This window comes from Ambystoma mexicanum, chromosome 11, assembly GCF_040938575.1.
Source record: "Ambystoma mexicanum isolate Mex_15411 chromosome 11, UKY_AmexF1_1, whole genome shotgun sequence".
NCBI lineage: Eukaryota > Metazoa > Chordata > Amphibia > Caudata > Ambystomatidae > Ambystoma > Ambystoma mexicanum.
In genome coordinates, this window is record NC_090934.1 from 446676044 (window position 1) to 446692077 (window position 16034).

The following is a 16034-nucleotide window of genomic DNA, read 5'->3' on the forward strand; positions in this document are numbered from 1 at the left end:
ATTGCTAACTATTCTAAGATTGTAAAATCACAAGTGGGAATGTTTTCAGTTCCCCTCGAGGGAGAAATTCCAACCTGGTAGTAATTGAGACAATCGCTATGTGAAAGGCATCATCAGAGTTTGTGCTAATCATAATTCATTCCCTAGCAACGTTGTGGTGTAAAGAAGAAGACAGATAGGTTGTTAGTTTCATAGGCAGAGAGGGTTGAGAACAAGATTGTTTCTAAGAAGTATTGTAACTTTGCTTCTGAAGGTATGGAAACGGACTCAAATCTTCATGCCCTTGTCATAATTATTCCTCACATCTTGAGAGTATCCAGTGACTTGGCATACACAGAGGATCGACCCATACAGGACCTTAATGTGGATAGTCACAGTGGCATGACATTGCAGATCACATTTAAAGGTTTCTTTTGGAAATTTGGGAAGGAAAAGAACTTTAAAAAATGCAACCACCAATCTCCACTCCAGGTTTTAGGAATGGGCCAAAGGCCCACAACAATCAATGGTCTTAAAGGCTTTTGACAGATACTACATGAAAATGACTGAAATACATCTGTCCATTAACATGAGCAAATCATCCACCCCGTTTAGATTCTATTGAAAGGCTGGCTCCAAAACTGGACTTAGAGAAAGAAAAGGTGCTACTATTCTCCATGTATTGTGCAAGCTACCTTCATTTTACCATGTGTAGAATCATTCCAGACTGAAAGAGATTCCAGATACAGGGCACATCATGGCGTTTGATGGAGATGCAGGTGGGGGAGGCGTGTGTATCAACACAAGAAAGTCAAAGACAATCCCTCAGGTATATTACTGAGTACTTGATCTATGCAAAATGGGATCTAACCACAGTTCCCTTGATGAAAAGGATTTCCTAGATAATTGGGCTTGGATTGGTGCAGGCAGGCATGTATGTTCTGTGAACTATTTGATGATGAAACATTAAAGTGGGACTTCTCTCTCTCCAATCTAGAGTCTGAAGGAGTATGCATGTGTTTGGTGGAACACAGTTGGTTACCTGTGGACAGCAAATAATATGGACTGATAGAGTCTGTGGTTATATTAAGAAGGTTTGAGGATCACAGGTGTCATATAAACATCTACTTGTTTGTGAACACAATTAAGCCTCTACAAGATTGTGGGTTCCCAAGCCAGTCTATAGGCAAATGTGCATCTGAAAGCATAGGGTGAATCCAATTCATGGTTATTAGAGCTTGGAGTTTAACATAGCTTTAGTTCCCCGATGTTTGATACTATAAAATCCTAGTACTGTACTGCTCCAGCAAAGATATTTCTTACATATCCTTTAAACATACCTATACTATAGGCGTATACGTGAGGCTTCACTATAGTTCAAGGATCCAAAAATGCCTCCTAATTCTGTGCACATTGGTTCCTCAAGTCAATGCAGCCTTAACGTAGGTGGAATTCTCTGCTGGTCAAATACATACTGATGGCCCCCACCCGACCAAAGACAGCAACTGCAGTGAACCCTATTAGCAAAAGGTAGGACACAGGGCCTTTCTGTTACCCTTTCTCTTGTTTGCCCACTAGGGGACTACAATTATATACTGTTCAGTGTGGACAATGCTAACCTCAATATGGTGACACCAATGTTCATACTCTGTACTGTGAGGGACCAGAAATTAGATGCAGATACAGAGGACTCATGATGATTGCTATAATCTTTTGTTTAAATAATAAAGGGGTTGAAAATGTCCCTAATCTAGGAAGTATTCCCCTACCTCAACCAAAAACTAAGGGGATGTCCTGTGTCACGATGTCCAAAGCAAAAATGTCCTATGCCCAAACTCCTATCCTAGCCCTCTTAGTCTAAAAGTAACTCTAAGCTGCTAAATTAATTGTCTTTGGTTTGAAAAGTGCACACATGATCAAGTTCAACAAAATGGTGTACATCCAACAAAGGCTCCAAATGGACAATGTTCACTGTTCCAGGTAATCACTCCCTTCCCGGGTGTTTCTCCAGAAAAACAAAAGTTCAAAAGAATAATCAAGTTCGTTTTAGCTGAAGAGGGGGGATAACCCCCTTCTCCTGGTGTTGCAACTCACTCCACAGTAATGTACTTCCCTTCCCCAAGTCCTTTCAAAATCCAATGCAGGTCAACAACCTAAGGGCATGAATCTTCCTTGGGATTCTCTTTTCAAAAATACTACAAATGCAGTTCAAAATCCTAAGGGCATGAAGCGTCCTTCAGATTCTTTGATTCATAAAACAACTGGTCTGCTCTCCTGTCATGTCCTCTAACATAATTTCTTGTTACAATTTGGGTGCAGGTACCAGACTCTCAAATCACCTGGTATACTCTCCTGCGAGGTTTATCCCAACTTACAAAACTCCTTGTATACTCTCTTGCCAGGTTTCTCCAATGTATATTTCACTTTCTTGTACATCTTGGTATACTCCCCTGCAAAGACAATGGGCCTCATTACACGGATGGCGGTGAACCATGGCGCTATTAGCACCATGGTTCATGCCGGTAAAATACCGGCACTGCCTTGGTGGAAAGGGGAATTACCGCCCTATTCCAAGGTTGGCGGGGCGGTAATTCCCCCTTCCACCATTGCCCTTCCCCATTCCCATTTTTGCCCCATAGGGCTCTATGGGAATGGGGAAGGTGCTAATTACGCTACCGCAAATTGCAAACAGCCACCCCCAGGGTCAGGTTCAGTTAGTGTCTGCTGCACACAGGTCATGGTGCAATCCCAAATATGCAAAAAACATAATTTGTAATAAAATCCATCTCTTCTTAGGTAGTGTTGTGCAGCACCTCTTTGGATTCACAAAAAAAAACGTGATTGATGAAAATTGATTGATTATTAACGGGTGAATGTTGTAAAACTGAAGAAAAAATACACAATGGAGCAAACCTCCCTTGCAACCCAAACTCCATATCACGTGGTATGGTTAAACATTAAAGGGAGGTGGTAGAAATGGGAAGTTCCAAGAGCGGTTTTAGCGGAAATTAAAACAGGAAATGAATGAGTAGGTACATTGTAAAACCAACAATTGTATATTTCTTTTCAGCATACATACATTGGGGACCTCTACGAACCTTATTGAAACCAGTATCACTATTTAACAAAATCGTGAATCCCACTAAGCAATCGCTATATGAGGATTTGAGAAATATCAGACTAACAGGCACATAAGAAAGCTTGGATAAACTGTATCTAGAATGTCTAACAACTTTGAACAAAATATTCACTACTTGTGAAGATGTGTTAGCCAACCCACATTTGATAAAGGTGTGGGATTGGTCTAAGCAATGTGAGAAAATACAAGAGTACAAGAAATGTTATCATTATGATTACGTAAATAAGAGAGTTAATACAGTGTCTGGGTATTTCTCGTGGGGTCAGAATGACATACCTTAGATTTAGGCTAAACGTCATGTGCGCCTTGGATGCAATGGGCCCTCGATGAGGGCTCCTGCATAAAGACAAAGGTTGTCGTCTCTGTAAGGCCAAAGAAGAGTCATGGAAACATCTGATTTCAGAATGTCATAAAAAGTCTGTCCTAGAGATTGTTGGTTGCAGAGATTTGTATCTGACATGAGCCCTGTTGTTGTTGGTAGTAACAACACTGTTATTATAGTACTTGCTCACTTTATTAAGCAGGTATATCAGCTGCTAGGTGTAATTTCTAATGAAGAATTTTAGATCATGGTTTTGATCTTGAATCTGTTGCACAGTCTCACTTTATTGAGAAAGTATATTAGTTGCTAAGTGCAATTGTGCTATACGTTTTTTAGACTGTGTGATGATTAATTTTGATAGTATAGACTGCGTGAATAATCGTATTTGTTTAGTCATATTGTGGATCAAGTTGATTGTTGGATTATTTATATGTGTAAAGTTTTGTTACAGAAAGGAAACACAATCATATACAAGTCACCTTTAGTGCCACACCAAAATATTCACTTCTGCTTACAGTGCCTGGCTGTTTCCCTTATGCAAGGAAACAAACGCATAACCATACAAGCTTCACTGGTGCTCATAGCCCCGGAGGTATGTCCAAAGGTTATGCTGCCAAAGTTCTCATGCTAACTGACACTGATAGGTAAACAAGCTGAAACATGCCTGTGGGTTGTTTGTGCCCTTGTGTAGAAGGAACGTGGATTCACAGATTGGAATGTGCTTTTTCTCTTGGTGGCAAAACACAAGACAGTGGTGCATGTGTCTGGTCCATATGTGGAATCTTGCTGACATAATATTGCTACCAAATGTTGTTCAGATCAATTGACAGCGGTTTTGATTCATTAAAAGCTTTCCATTCACTGCATTTTGGGTGTTTCTATGCTGACCAAGTATTTCCAAATTTGATGTGGGCAAAAAACAAATGGTACATTCCGAATTCTCAAGTTTGAATAGTGTTTTGTCAGTGATTTTATCATATGTAACTTACCAAAGGTGTAGGACACTTGGAATCCGGCAAACTGGACACCACCATCGCTGTGGAACTGGAGCAGAAGAGAGTTGCCAGTGGATCTCACTGGGGGGAAAAGACTGGATCCGCAGTATGATCCTATTCGTTTGGCATAATAATCGGGACCATCGAAAATAGACAAGTAGTCATACATGCAGTTCACATCGTTCTCAAGGTGAAAATCACTGCACACCAGCGAGATCTGCAGGGTTACAATAGAAGGAAAGTCTATATTATAATCCTTGGCAAAACCAATCGATTTAGAGGATTTGGTGCTGAAATGTGAAGTGCTGCCTCAAATGCAAGTATAATGCTGACATATTCTGGCAATGGACTAGCCTGCATTTGACATAATCAGTATCCCGACAGACCAAGTTTGCTGAATTGGGGTCTGTCAAAGTAAATGCATCTGCTGTTTGCGTATGTAAATGTGTAGTGTGGCCTGAGCAGGAAATGGATTTTGTGAGGTGGTGTGGGTCTGAGTGGGACAGGGACTAGTCGCTCAATACAGGGAACAGGAAAGAAGACAAAGGGGTGGAGTTCTAGGGGTTTCGTCAGTCACCGCTGCAATCAGGGCAAAGGCTGATCAGTGATGGGTATAGAAGGAATATAGTAGAAGGAGCGTTGCTGGGGTCTCTAATGCATTGCATAGAGATGGAGGAATGTGTGGGAGGATGGAAGGACAGTGGGAAACAGGAATGTGGAGTGGGGGGAGTTTTTGCAGGAAACCCAGCCTCCCCAATGTGTGAAACATTTGTCAGAAAAGTGGCTTTTTATGCAAGCAGATGGAACCCTGGTAGCTGTATGGTTTAACATAACCTTGCATGAGAATCAATGCCATTGTGTTCCATGTGCTGCTGAAATGCTCCATCAATATGCCATATACATCTTCCAAATAGACAATACATGTGTAGTCATGATTGGGATACTTGGCTAAGCTTTACATCATATGGCTGCCCTTTCCTGGGAAGTGTAACATTACATTGTTTGCCCATTATCTTGACTACAAAATATGAGGAAACTCACTTTTCAAATCTCCTTTTAGTTCTTTTTTTCATAAATCCATTTTATGTCTATTTGTATGTAGTGTTTCATGAGGTTTACCTGCAGCTTTTGAGCACTGTCATTCTAGCTGTTACTAATATCAAACTTTATGGAATCTCGACATTAGAAGTATGAAGAGATGAGTCAGTTCACGTCCTTTCATCGTGGGATGATTTTTCACTGTTTTTTTTTGCCACAAATTTATTTTTGAAAAAACAACATCTAATTATTTAGGGTTGTTTAGTAAATTATATATATAGGGGTGTGGGTGTTTGGGAATGAATACAAATTAAAGAAAATGGGGGGGGTTAGGAGAGGATCTTCCCCGAAAATAATTGAAACAAAATTGAAAGGCTTTTTTCGTAAAAAAATCACGTTAAAAAACCCAGCGGAAAAACATCCTGCGATGAAATGACATGGAACCAGATGAGTCACACTTGCTATGTTTCAAACTTTTGCCATGCAACATTTCCTCATGTCAGAGACGATTACTTCTGCATAAGCTATCCACCTTGAAACCATTAAAAATCAATGCATTTTTAAGCATAAATAAGCCAGAGACAAAATGTATGTCCTTAATATCCACTGACCTGCCAACTAAAGTGCATGTGTGTGTGATTCATGATATTGTTGTTTTGTTTTAGTTGAAAGCTCCTCAGTCTATTTGTCATCTTTACATTTGTGTTGGTCCAATAATACAAGCTATCACGTTTATTGGCTCATGGGTGACATACTATAATAGTCATATTTTATTATCCTATTGAAATTAAAAAGGGGTGCTACTTGCTTGATGGTTATTTTTTATGTTCATTCATTGTTCGAAAAGTAGCCTCTTTCCACTGCCTCTACTCTAAAACCTCTGGTGTTGAGAGATATTTTACCCACTCAACATATATTTTCCGGGGGCATTATCAGCGTCTGCAGATATCTCATTCAACTATTAAGGGAGCTCTTCATTGGAGTGAAACCAATGCTTTGAGGTACCGACAAAAAATAAGATGGCCATCTAAAGAAGCTTTTCCAAAAGATTGCTGTGACTTCTGAGAAAACCCTTTCATGTGTTCTAACTTGAACACTTAGGAGCTCATTTTGAAAAAATGTGCAATATGACAGCGGGATCTGTTAAATTTGCACTTTAACATAAGTGGGTCTAAGCCGCTCCATTTTCTGTGGTTTCCACTGCAGAGTGCAAATGTAAAGGGCAAAATACAGCGTACAAGCCTGTATGCTGCATTTTGCCCTTCAAATTTGCTCTCCTCAGTGCAAAGTGAACAAATGCTGCCTAGATTGCTGGCATGCCAGGTAGCATTTACTTTTGATTGAGTGTGCTGCTTGCCATGCTCACATGATTGGCTTTGAGCAGTGATTTTTACAAATGTGCCTGGTGATAGTATACATTGAACTTACCTTATATCCCACTGGAGCCATAATGATGTAGGTGCAGTCCCTTCCAGGTGGGTAGTTGCTGGGATAGTTCGGTGAAGTAATGGTCCCTGGTGCGCTAAGGTAGCTACCTCCACATTGTGCTGAGAAATATTTAAAATAATAAAATAAAATATGCATTTTTGTCAACTCTGACCTAAATCAACAACATAACCACAAAAACGTGACCACAACCTTGCCAAATGTGTCTCTAAAACCAAGTTGAGATATAAAAGGTATGTATGCTTGCTTGTCACTAAGCAGCCGGTAAAAGGTCTGTTCTTAAACCTTCTTCAATTAAGTCACATTAACATAAAGCACCAGAATACTATCCATTAGCAAACTGGGAGGTTACGCTGGCCAGTCAGAAGACTTGGATCGCAGGCTGTACTGTATGGGACAAGCCCGCGTTCCGAGCTGCCAGGCCAGTCAGCGCCCCTTCCCTTCCTACACGGATGCTAATGGTGTCTTTTTTATCAAAGAAAAAAAAAGAAATATACCTTTGTTGCGAATGCTGATGACATCACAGAATATGGTAAACTGACTTCACTGACAGCAGCACTGCACAGCGCTGAGGCGTACAGCAATGGACATTTTATTATTTTTAAAGAAAAAACACCATTAGCACATGGGTAGGAAACTACATGTTGATAATGACGCTATTAATCTCAGCGGTGGGCCATCCCTATCGGGAACGGCAACTCTTCCTGCATTAAAGCACCCCCACTTCAGTCGGTCCCTTAATGCGGGCGGTGGGCTTTTACCAAAATAGTTGGCAGGCCGCCTCGGTTAATATCGCCTCATTAACAACCTAATCAGCTTTGTCACATTTTTTTGTTCATTATCCATCATTAGTTACTGCCTTTGCTGTGTGAGTTAGTCATCGCTCTGGTATCTTGCAGTGATTGCTGACATACACCTATTGTCCAAATCTTCTACATGGTCAGTCAATGATGGCCAATTCAATTCAACTTAACTTTACTGGATTGAAAAACACTCCATAAAATAAGAATCAATAAATGCAAACATGCAAAGTCATCAAGTTGAAAATACAATTAAATACATGCTCAAAAAAGATGAAATTAGGAAACATGCAGTAAATATGACAATACTCTTGTGAAAACCTTGATATTATGTTTTTAAAACAGTTTAAAACAATTTGAATACAAGGTCATCTTCATTACTTAATAAAACAAAGATAAAATGCCAAATAATATTATCAAAATAGACAAGTTGTATCACAAACCAAAAGGATCAAAAGGTTCTCGCACTATTCTCATAGCGTTAATTAGATACAGTTCTAATAGATATAATACTAATAGTTCCTTGTACATCACTGGAAATAAAATAGCCTGTAAAAATCATGCCCCTTAAAATCGGAAGGTGTATTCTTCTCCCAAATAAGCTTGTACAATTAATAAAATAATATGAAATATGCCACATATTCCACCACCACGGAATAATTTTTGTACCCATATGAACCATTTTCTGGTTTACATCACGTGCATAATTCTCTTTTCTGCAGTACCATATTACATCTGAATTTTCTTACATTTTGTTATAAGCTAACACCCATATCTTTGTGCAACAAGAGTAAAAACGGCTTGCAGATCCTTGTGTAATTCAAAATAGCTTGAGTTTGCACCCCCAGCTTCACTTACTCTTGTTCCTCCATTTTTACAAAATGAATGGCAAATGTTTTTTAATATACTTTTCAAAATTATACTCATTTATGATGAATTTTCAAACCATGCCACCAGGCCCAAGATAGTCAATTGTTTTTTGACATAACCTAACAATGGAATCAGTTTTGTCACATCACTTGCACATACATCATTCAGAATATTATGTGTTAAAGGAGTCTGGGAATTACTTCAGACTGACACCCATATCAAAAGTGGTTTCAGCCTCAAATAGTCTGTTAGGCACATGGATTCAAATTCTACCTGAAATGAAAATGTTGGTGTCCCCCTTGATACCCCTGGTACTTTCTGGAAGACCTTATTTTCACACATTTCCAATTGAGAAGACATGGAGTGCCCCAAGTGCCAGCCCCATATGCTACAGTTTCCACCGTTTTTATTCTGTTAACACGTAACATTCAGCAAGTGAATGCCTTCTCAATATGGTTCCCCCATGATAGTGATCTTGAAAAGGTAATACATAGATAATCATACTAATTGTCCCACTCCAATTTTTGCTTCTTACACCAAATGCACGGGTCAATAATTTTCTTCTCCCCATCATCATCAGTTTCGATTTTGTGACGTTCACTGATGATCTATGTGTGTCCATGAACTATGAACATGTATTAATGACAATGTAAACGGCTTTCAGAGTACATGGTAATACATCTGCATCTTCTGCATATAATAATAATATACGCTGACGACCAGAAAACCTGTGCAAATCACTAACAATAGTGCATTCTAGATCCAAGTCATTGATGGAAAAAAGTGGTGCGCAAATGCATTCTTTTCATACTCCTTTCTCCGAGAAGGAAGGGGTAGGTGCTAATAGCTTGGCATCAAGACCATGCCTGACTTTAGTAGTCAACTCCTAGTATCAACTTCAACTTCAAATCAAATGCAGACATTAGGTCAATGAATGCCAATAATATTGGGATTCCCTGTCCAAGAAACACCTTGCCAGGTAATACATGTAGATTTTGAGGCTGGTCACATGTGCCTAATCTAAGAGACAAGTAAGTATTAGTCTTCCAAATTATTTGGCTACCTCATCCAGTAAAGGTTTAGTATGATAGGATCCTGGGTCCCCTCTAACCCAATGGGACAGATATGTCCTGCTTCGAGGAGTTAGAAACAATAATGTCCTTGCCAATTGCATTAAATAATGTTGTTAGATTTGGAAGCCAAAACCCTAAATCGATTTTATACGCATCAACTGGTCAATAATCAGGACCTAGGCTTTTTCCGCCTGCCGCTTTAATAAGTGCTTCTTTAACTTTCTCATTATGAAAGTTTGAAGTTCATATGCTTCTTTCAACTGGGGTAGTCATTTCCTCACTAGCACTCTCACTTTGTACTTCCCTAAGAAATGTTGATCTGTACAATATGACAAAATACTTTACCCATACTGTCTCCATTATATTGCAGTAAGGACCTAGCATTTCTTCTGAGCCATTTGTAGTCTCTGCTGTTGTGATACAATCTCTGCAGTATCTGGCACCTGGGGTTGCCTCATTCAATGCCTCTCAGGGCATTTATTTCTTTCCCTGTTTTTAAGTTTTTGCAGCTACATACCTTGTTGCCAATATACCTACCGTGTCTTGTGTCTCATTCGTTACCACCACCAGAATTTTTTTTTTGTGTCTTCTACATGCTTCATTATATCACACACGCACACGCTGTTTCCTTCTCCTTTGTATGATCTCCCTCGCCAGAAGAGGACTCAGACTCAGACCAGGCCAGAAATCAAGGTTGAAAAGCAATGTGTGGTTTCTAATAAACCCCTGAGTGATATTAGTGTCCCATCACGTGTTAGCGGTTGAGATGTTAAACAGGGTCCACTTATGACCAAAGTGAGAGTTTGACCATTGTAATGCTCTTATATTGTTTACTCCAGAACTGGAACTGAGGACAGTTAAATCAGCTATCAGGCTTCCAAATTACATCCATACTAAGATCATACGAAAAAAACAAGGGATAATAGTCTCATTTTGATTGCTCTACAACCCTCACATCTCTCACCCTGTACCAATCCTCTATTCATGCCACACAATAAGTTCTGTTATTAATTTACTGCAATCCCACCTTGTAAATTCACCACCCAGGGACATCCGGGCATTCTTCCCATTTTATGTTCTCAGCCCTTTCTATTTCACTTTCGGACCACATTTCCTGGTGCAACACAACATGCAATGAGCTCACAAAGGTTAATATTACTTCATCAATCATCAATCATTATTGAGGAAAGTCCTGCAATATTCCAACTTCCAATCCATACAGTTACTGCTCTACCTTCCTTAAGAATGCCTGCTGTTTGGCTTACACTATGCTAGTGGAGTCAATCAACCATGTCCAGATCATTTTTCTCCTCAATCTATTTACACACAGTACTGTTGAATAGAATCTGATGTTCCACTGATCAGCCAATATATTTATTTGATGGTTCTCAACAGTCTTTTTGAGCCATATTCCTTTGATCACATGAAGGGTTTGTAGAACAAATTGTGTTTCACCAGAGACCAACAACTGTTCCCTATGTCCAATCAAAGTTTGTTTGATCACCATATGCCATCTGCACCATTCTTTGCTGGACATTTGTGTGGCCTCTTCTCATAATTACAGCAAAAAAGCCTGATGGGATGGCCTTAATATTGGTCATTTGGGCTTTGGTGCAATTCATAATTATTCTTATTTGTTTGGTGACAGGCAATGACCTGGTGTGATAACTACAGTCTCCTTCAAACATTTTGTTCCTGTTGGCAACCAATGCAACTCTGCTGTCCATCAAAACATGATTATTTGGTTGTCAAATTTCCACCATCATTGAGCCTCATTGCAAGTGTGCCAGTCCGGTAACAATGGTGCCGGTAAGCCTTCAAGCACCGTTGTTACTGGACCGACACACTAAGGGTCTGCTTGTCGGAGTTTCTGTGCCTGGCAGGTCTACATGACCTACATGAAAGCACAGGCACCGTTATTAACAATGCTAGTGCTTCCTTGTTCCCCATTCCCATTGAGACCTGTACTGGCAAGCCTGGTGCCAGCAACCTGCCGGTTTTAACCGCATGGCTACCGTCAGACTTGTAATGAGGCCCATTGTGTTGATATAATGCATCCCATTGCATATTAATGAAAGAGTTCCCCCGATCTAGTGTACTCTCAATGGTGGGACCACCACGAAAACAAGAACCAGGGGAACAGCTTGTGGATGCAGTCTGGAAACCCACGATTCCTGCTTTGCCACCAATGCCATCCCATGTGGAGGTATCATTGTTTTCTTGAGATTTATCCTCAATCTTCTCCTCCTAAATTCTGCTGGGCCCCTGACTTTGCCCGCCTACAAGACTCCACCTTCTCTAGCTCAGACATGCCAGAAGTATTTCCTGTGGTGCTAAATGAGGGTTGAGCTCTTGGATCATCCACTTTGGCTTTTGTGCCTTAACTGAGATGCTACTGCATGGGTGATACCCCTCAAGGATGGAGATGGAACAAATTCAACATTCCTTGATATCTAGCATTTTCATCCTATAACTTGGTGTGCTTGTTCATCAGTCTGCATACATCGGATTATAAGAACTTTGCTCCTTTTTCACCTTGTCTAACATTGGTTTTAGAACATCAATCACCATTTTCGTTATAGATAGTTGGTAAGCACCCAACCCCGAGCTCTCCAGTAAGTTGACCTTGCTAGATAAGGCAGCCATATCTATGGTGAAGGTCAATCTTGAATGCTGCCAAAATATAGGAACAATTGCAAATACAGTTCCCAGTACTCTCAACACACTTAATATCTCCAGCTGTGCTAGATTTGTAGGGTATCTTTGCAGGGATCCATTCCTTATTATGTTGTATTCCCATCTCCAAGGCTGCTATATATGTGGCTTCTTCTGACTCTCCAGATTTGTTGATCCATTCAACTTTCATTTACTTCTTTGGCAGATTACCTCTCAGTGCATAGGGTGGGCTAGAGAGGATGTATCGCTTCCCCTTTAATTTCTATCTCCCTTTCTCTCTGTCTCACACAATAACAAAAGAACAAGATAGTCAGAACAGCTCTATTTCTGAAGTTTGGGACCTGGAGTCCGGCAACAGGTTAGCAGTGACTGTGTGTGTCTGTTGTAACCAACAAACATTGACCGCACTGATGGTGATGGTGCAGGGGTCTCAGTACCACCACAGTTGCTCATTCATTCAGGTGACATTTCCCTGAAATTCCCCTCATCCTACACTTCATCTAACATGGTGTATTTTTGCTGTGCCGCTATAAAGTCTGGGTTCCTTCTTGGATAGGTCAATTATACTGTCCATAATCACTGCTACATTGGAGCTGAACAACTTGCCAGGCTTGAGAGGCTCACTGGAGGTGGACAAGGAAATCCCATACATACTGCTCAGATAGGCAACACCCTGCTTTACTACCTCCTTTTCACAGCAATAGAATATTTGGTGCATTTTCCAGATTCTATTGTCGTTACCCTTTTATTTGTAACTGGTGGAAATGTGAGCCGGGTTGTAACTTTCCTCTTCATACTTGCACTTACCTTGCGCTGGACCATGCACGAGAAAGTTAGCAAATATAGAATGTTGTTAATAAAATATTAAGCCTCCTCCACAGCCAGGGCAAGGGCAAACCGCAATATAGCTTATTCCTTTTTGAGGGATGTTAGTGAGCACCATTGCTACCTACTGGGCTTGTGTATCAGACCCCTTCTCAGATGAGCTCAAAATAGAGGGAGGACACCATGGGCATCATCAGCACCGGAATCTGATGTGAAATCGTCACACTGGCACGAAGCCAGAGAGAAAACAATCTTACCTTTAGCACATGCCACCTCTGTCGCCTCACCTCGCCATCTTGCCACCATCTCACTTCTCCTTAGGCACAGAGTAGCTCAGCAAGGCCATGCATCATATCTTAGTTAGGGTTTATCAACTCGAAGAAGGAAGCACATGGGGGATAGAGGAAAAGACCTGCTAGGGTCCCAGAACATTGGTTCATGCTGCACTACTTCCATACAATGGGAAAAGTTACTTTTTACACACCATCAATGGTCACTGTTTGCTCATACTATTTGCCAATGGCGACATTAATTCATACAATAGTACACCTCATTTCTTCGCAGGCTTTACCTACTTGTGTGAACCTTCGTTTTGAGCTTTCTGCCTGCTATCCCTCCCTATCTTCAAACCTCACTTTGACATTTTAAGAAAAGAATGTACCTGCAGCAATTTTGTGTTTGGCCTTCAACCTCATACCACATGTCTACACAAGCAGCTGGTTGCTATGGAAATAAAAATGAAGGCTCTGAATGTTTTGAAAATGTCCTATTTCTTTTTTCCATGGTATCCATACATTTTCACTTTTAAAGCATTTTCTGCTCCTTTTTCATTGACCTCAAAGAACAAAGATTTCCGTCAACATATTTGATCAGTTATTAAAAAATAAACATATGTGTTTATTGCTCTAAGAGCCACATAAGTGTACTCATTTACACACTCCAGCCACCCCATTATATGACTTTTAGTAACACAATGTAGGCTGTATGCCAGCTATTAGAAGCAAACAATATCAACCTTTCCAAATATTCTCTTTGGCTCATCTAATCAGGATTGGGGATTCTGAGCAAATGATTGACACTGTTACCCAATATTTGTGCATAATCCTCTTTTTCTGCCTGACTCTGCAAATCAGAAGGTTCCTGAATACTCTGTCGGTCCTTTGCTTTTCCAGCCAGCTTCATCTTGTCCTGAGGTGTCCCAGGTTCTTCCCAGCTTTTCATGCTTCCTGCCTCTCCCCCATGGTCATTTGGTCTTTGGTCACTGCATGTGCCAGCCCCCTCACATATTCTCGTGCCAAACCAAGCTGACGAGGCTTCCAGAAAGCAGCATGGCTGCACCGAATATTTCAGATGACAAATTCAGACCCACAGTGCTCCATCTTTTTTTAAAGATAGGCCATGCCAACTCCCGCTCCACTGGTGCTAAAAGACTTAGTGCTTTGGGGGTGGCCTCCAATGCAACTGACACCCAACAAACTCCTTAATGCCCTTGTTTTAATAGGGATGTGAAGTCGTCCTTCGTACCTTATACTTAGAAATCACATACCCCAAGGTAAAATGTTCTGGTGGTGCACAGGGCATACCTGAAGATAGAATAGATGAGCTTGTGCTACAGAGATCCACACACAATCACAAGTCTAATGTCATGCTTTCAAAAGAATATAGTGAAGACACTAATGTGATGCAGCAGGTTACAGGAACTGCCAGGTGAATCACACTGTAAGCCAATTGCTGATTTCTTTGTGCATTGATGTGTAATGAGAATGAAGTGTACTTGTACTGAAGGAAGCCTTGAAGCCACTGGCTGTGGTGGAGCCATCAGTCTTAAACTCCACCAACATCACACTTCCAGAAGAAGTAAAAGGTGGGAGTTTGCCAGTTCCACATGCTCTGTTCAGTAAGACTGGGGATGCATCGCTGCCTCCATCATAGATTTTAACATAGTCTGAGGTGCAGTCTGTGGAGGACTGGAGATCAAAGGCATCAAATTTCAAATATACCTGCAGAGACAAAATTGTCAAATGAGACGAGCAACACTTAAACTGACTCCAAAACTCTTTCTCAGACTGCTCTATATAAGTGCACACATGCATAATTCGCCTACTACTGATTCTTAAAGTTCAGATAACAAACCAACAAACAAATAAAAAATAATGGCTACCAGTTTTGTCAATTAAATAGAATGCCACAGGTAGCCAAAGAGGCACTGCACCTGTGGCCCACTTATCACTCAGCATCATATGACATCATTTGAGCTCTAAATCCAATGACATCAACATTAGTGATATCACAAGATCAATGATATTTATAAATCAAAACATGAAGTCTTCAACACAATTACCCCATGAATTACGTACTGGACCTGCCAATAAATGCAAGGTTATCAGCCATCACATGTATGGAGAACAAGGAGTTTGGAGTGGAGTGCAGTTAAACAATTGCTGTACATTTCTAGAGCAAAGCATTCCTGGTTAACAAAGAACAGGAAGAAAAAGAAGAACTCAAGCATCTCAGGAAACGCAGTTCAGTGTTAAGTGCAAGAGAAGAACCCAGATTTAGAATAATTGATACTGTAGATTCTCAGGAGTGTCACCTCTTGCAACGGTAAGGAGATGTGTTATTGTGTACAGGCTTAAGGAGGAGGTCAACGGGCTGAGGCAAGGAAAAGACAGGCCCCTATAAGGGCTCAGAAAACGCCTATGTAAAAATGAAGTTTTTCAAAAAACGTTTGAATATATGCATGTGTACTTATGTTCTTAACAATTTGAGTAGTTTTTTTCAAATTCTTGAGGGATTTATTATGAAGGACATTCATCCATGATACAGTCTGATAAATGTAGGTGGTGGCCAGGTGGGTCTCATCTGTGGATC

At 40.5% G+C, this 16034-nt stretch overlaps 1 protein-coding gene across 1 annotated transcript in view; it reads right to left on the reverse strand.

Annotated features, from left to right (window-relative positions):
* Positions 1-16034, reverse strand: part of LOC138504722 (embryonic protein UVS.2-like) — a 60385-nt gene that overhangs the window by 1056 nt on the left and 43295 nt on the right. The window contains exons 10-12 of the mRNA XM_069625259.1: positions 14938-15163; positions 6902-7020; positions 4430-4652 (exon numbers count right to left, since the gene is read on the reverse strand). Of these exons, the coding sequence (XP_069481360.1) occupies positions 4430-4652; positions 6902-7020; positions 14938-15163 (568 nt within the window). The remainder of the gene's footprint in view (positions 1-4429; positions 4653-6901; positions 7021-14937; positions 15164-16034) is intronic.